Here is a 5000-nt window from a genome sequence, read left to right on the forward strand (position 1 = left end):
CGCGCCAATACATTACACCTGTGCACATTCCCCCCCCCCCCTCCGCGCCCCTCCCCCCCCCGCGCCCCTCCCCCACCACATCCCCACCCCCCCTCGCATACCACCACTTCTCCTACCTTTTAAAAACGATAATATTAAAAAAAATGTGAAAATCCGACAAAACCGTCTACAATCACCGACATACAGAATACAGAATACTTGTCATCCTTAAAGCGAAATTAACTTGTGGTGTAAAGCACATAAACAATATAATATACGACTATCATAGTCATTCACTTTAGTACATAGAAAATATGAAAGCATGAACATCGATTTCAAGTAAATCCCACATCATACAGTTATCACAGTCACACAGTGCAATAATCACAGTAGACATATATAGAAGTCAGAAAAGCTTGAATGTTGACACTGAAAGTAAACCCCACATACAATAATCCCAGTCACACACATGCAAAATAATGTGTGGCAGGACGATTACACAAAATATTCCTCCTCCTCCGACATTCTTACACTCACACACAGACATCCCGCCCGTCAGCTCCCTCTCCCCCCCCATACCCCCTCCCCTTACACCCCCCCTCTACTCCCCTCCCCACCCCTTTCCCAGCCGCCCAGAGCACACCACCACCACCACCACCACCAAAACACTGACCAACGATGCTGACGTGGATGGTGGCGTTGATGACGCCCTGCCGGGGATGGGTGGCCACACACGTGTAGTCCCCAGCGTCCTCCCTGCGGGCCGTGTCGAACACCAGTCGGTTGCCACGCTGCTTCACGTGCGCGGGCAACGAGTACACGCGCGGCGCCCCGGTCCCCCGCCCCCTCCCTGACCCCCCGCCGCCGCCGCTGCCGCCGCTCGCACCGGCTCCGCCACCTGCACCCCCGCCGCCGCCGCCGTCCCCCAGCTTCAGCCAGCGCACGCGCGGCGGGGTCTCCGCCTCCGCGTGGCACTCCACCTCCCCGACCTTGTCCACCTCCAGCTGCGCGTCCCCGGGCAAGGGCTTGAACTTGAGGCGCTCTGGAACGGTTGTTATGGGGGGAGAAAATTATTATAGGAAAATTTAAGATCAAAATTAATCATAGTGCTTAGAGCCTCACCGACCGCTGTTCGGCCATTTCAAGGTTATCACCACGTTGGTTATTATGGGAGATGGGGTGGAAGGTAATATCATATTATCTATCATGTTTTACTTATCAGTTTATTTTATTTATTCATCGGTCTTATTTTATCTAATTTCATTGTTTTCTCTCAAGGCCTGAATGGGTTGTGCTTCAGCTGGTGCCAGTTGCATTGCTTGGTTCTAACTTTTTGACTGTCACACGTGACTGAATGCCTACGTTGACCGAACTACGCCATTGGTCAGTTCCATACCTCACACAGTTCGTAGCGGGTTACGACCATACCAGGCTCTTCCGTCCGAGCAATGCAACTGGCTCCTGGCAAGCAGGGGCCGGGTTACAGGAGATCATCTTTGCAACACAAAGTTTGCTTACAGTAACTTTAAGAATGGTCCTAAGTACATGGAGTTTTCCGCGGAGTTGGGAACATTCTTAACGATAAGCAGACTTAGCGCTGCAAAGTTCTCCTCATACAACCCGCCCCTGGTCAGGCATCTGCTCAGCAGATGTGAGTGTAGCGTGTACGGATTTGTCCGAAGGCAGTGATGCCTCTGAACTGAACTGAACTGAACTGAACTGAACTGAACTATCATAGTTACTGACGTGTGCGAAGGCGTGTCTGTGATCTACGGTAACAGGGCTGGAGGAATTCCAGTTCTGCAGTGATCTATTGTAGTGCTATTCTGCGTTATGTTGTGCTATACTGTATTATGCTGTATCAGTATCAGTATCAGTAGCTCAAGGAGGCGTCACTGCGTTCTGTCAAATCCATATACGCTACACCACATCTGCCAAGCAGATGCCTGACCAGCAGCGTAACCCAACGCGCTTAGTGAGGCCTTGTTGTACTGTGCCGAACTGTGCTGTACTGTGCTGTACTGTGCCAAACTGTGCTGTACTGTGCTGAACTGTGCTGTACTGTGCTGAACTGTGCTGAACTGTGCTGTACTGTGTTGTACTGTGCTGTGGTGTGATGTGGTGTACTGTGCTGATCTGCGCTGTACTGAATTATGCTGTGCTGTGCTGTGCTGTGCTTTGTTACGCAGTGCAGTACTGTATTTCCGCTACTCACTGGTGACGGTGAGGAAGGCGGGGGAGGAAGAGACAAGGGGGTGGCCCGAGGTGTTGGCCACACAGGTGTAGTGACCCATGTCGGACAGCCTGGCCCGGCTGATGGTCACGGTGCCCGCCTGGGTGTCCTGCTGGTAGTGCGGGGAAAACTGCACGAGGACAAGACGCCAACGATGATCACGTAAATGAGTAAACGAATACATACATAAATGAATAGATACATACATAAATACATGAATAAATATATAAATAAATAACCAACTAACCAAGCAACCAACCTACTTACTTACTTACTTATTTACTTACTTACTAACCAGCCAACCAGCCAACCAAACACGTTAAAATGAATAAACGATTTCAATGATATGAACCAATGACAATTCAGTCTGAGAGAGAGAGAGGAGAGAGAGAGAGAGAGGATGACAATGCAGGGAGGGCGGGCTTTATCTATGTTTGCAGGCAAAGCGAGCTAGGGTGCCATTTTAATTACTTTTTTTTTTCTTTTTGCTCCTTTTTCTTTATTTCTTCTCGATTTGACTCGGGTTTCCCCAAGTGGGTGCGCTTGTGGAAGGGACACTATCCATGCTGAACCCACTCTGCAGGCCAAACTGGTTTTCAGCGGTTGCTTCCCTTGAAGTGCAAATCTAACCACACGGGTTCTTTTTTTTTTTTTTTCCTGCTTCTCAAAAAATGAGGTGGATCCCACGGGTTGGTGAGGGAGCTTGGGGGTGGGGATGGGGGTGTTCCACACTGTGGGAACGTGGAGAATGGGGGAGGGGGGGTAGGTTGGAGGTGGGGAAGACATCCCGGGCGGGGGTAGGGATGGGGGGGTGTACCTACGATGGGAGGGGTGGGGGGGGGGGAGGAAGGGTGATGGGGGAGATCCCGGGAAGGGTGGATAGCCTACATACCGTGGAAAGAGGGATGCGGCAGAAAAAGAGAGGTTGGTACCGGTAGGGGGGAAGTAGGGATGGAGAGAGATCCCGGACTGGGTGAGGTGAAGAAGAGGTGGGGTAGGAGGGGGTCGGGGGAGGGGGGGGGGGAGGACCGTGAAGTGGGGTAATATAATAATAATAATGGTACTTATATAGCGCTGAATCTTGTGCATAGACAAATCTAAGCGCTTTCGCCCCAGTCATTCTCACGCACGCATAACTCTAAAACTGGAGAAACTAAAGACAAGGAAGAGGCAGGGAAGGGACTAGACTACGTACCGTGGGCAGGGGGGAGTGGTCACGGGACCAGGTGACGGTGGTGACGGGGTACTGGGTGCCCACCACCTGGCAGCTGAGCGTCACCTGACCGTCCTCCTGCACGCTGGCCGCCTGCGGGGCCCGGGAGATGATGGGGGGCACTGCGGGGCGCGCGCGCGCGCACACACACACACACACACGCACACGCACAAACACACACACACACGCACAACACACACACACACACGCACAACACACACACACACACACACACACACAGACATTAATAATGAATGCATGGACGTTCGACAACATGAAAAAATGAACAAAGAAATATAAATAAATAAATAAATGAATAAATAAATAAATTCAGTGTGGCTGGTGATTATGGTGATAATGGCGAGGGCTATTATACTGATAATGATGATGGCAATGATAATTATGATGATGATGATGATGATGGCCACGATCAACAGAAAACGCTAACGATGATGATGATGATGATGATGATACCGATGATAGTGACAACGATTATCATCGTCACGATGACGACTACAATAAAAAGCAACAACAACAACAATAAAACTACTACTACTACTACTACTATACACTATTTAGGTTTCGCGAACACCCTACATAATGGGTTGTAAGCTCCTCAAATGAAACAATACAAATACAATAGTGCATAATGGCATTCAACAGCTCATGAAGACGCACAAAAAAAAAAAGAAAAAAAAAGAAAGAAAGAAAAAAAAGACACAATCCCATATCTACATACATCAAGACAATACAATGTCTAGGTCAAGGTTAGCTAGGTTTATTCAAGAAAAAACAACAACACACAAACAAACAAAATCCCCACTGAGGTACATGAAAATAGTGAGTCTTGAGTACTGTAGTCAGTGAGGCTCGACACAGACAATCATCAAGAATAAGACGATTGACGATATGAACATAGTTTTCATCTCTTTTGGGGAGTGTCTTGCAATCACCACACGAAGAATACAATATCATTTACAATGAAAACAACAACAAAAAACAACAACAACAACAAAAAAAACAAACAACAAAAAACAAAAAAAACCACAACACCCCCCCCCCCCCCAACACAACAAAACGAAGAAAAGCAGTTAATAAAATAACTGTTTTGTGTTACTCTTTTTGTTTGCTTTGAGTATGCTTTTTCTTTTGCGAGTGAGCGCGCGCGCGTGCGGTGTGTGTGTGTGTGTGTGTGTGTGTGTGTGTGTGTGTGTGTGCACTCGCGTATCTGTAAGTGTTGACAAACATCCCGAACGACAATTTTTTCTTCCTTTTTTTTTTATTCTTGTTGTTGTTCCACACATGGATGTCTGTTTATCAGATCCAGTGAAGACTGCAGTTAGCGGTCTCCTCAGTGCATCCTTTGCGAACACCGCAACCCATTGCTTCCTGTCATCCACACCCCGACCCCCTCCAACTCCCCCCCCTTCCCCCCCCCCCCCCACCCCCCTGAGCCGAATGCCACGAGTTCGTCCCGTGGTTTGCTGACACTGGGAAACTTGTCTTTTTTCCCCCAGCATTGCAAGCAAAACAAAGAAACGCATAACACAATGCCACACAAACATTTACTGTGGG

General features: G+C 48.6%; 1 protein-coding gene across 1 annotated transcript in view; it reads right to left on the reverse strand.

Annotated features, from left to right (window-relative positions):
• The window catches only part of LOC143281309 (inactive tyrosine-protein kinase 7-like), a 212763-nt gene that overhangs the window by 9351 nt on the left and 198412 nt on the right, over positions 1-5000 (reverse strand). Inside the window, exons 9-11 of the mRNA XM_076586493.1 lie at positions 3408-3547; positions 2195-2342; positions 653-1021 (exon numbers count right to left, since the gene is read on the reverse strand). Coding sequence (XP_076442608.1) covers positions 653-1021; positions 2195-2342; positions 3408-3547 — 657 coding nt within the window. The remainder of the gene's footprint in view (positions 1-652; positions 1022-2194; positions 2343-3407; positions 3548-5000) is intronic.

The sequence above is a fragment of the Babylonia areolata genome, chromosome 4 (genome assembly GCF_041734735.1).
Source record: "Babylonia areolata isolate BAREFJ2019XMU chromosome 4, ASM4173473v1, whole genome shotgun sequence".
Taxonomy (NCBI): domain Eukaryota; kingdom Metazoa; phylum Mollusca; class Gastropoda; order Neogastropoda; family Buccinidae; genus Babylonia; species Babylonia areolata.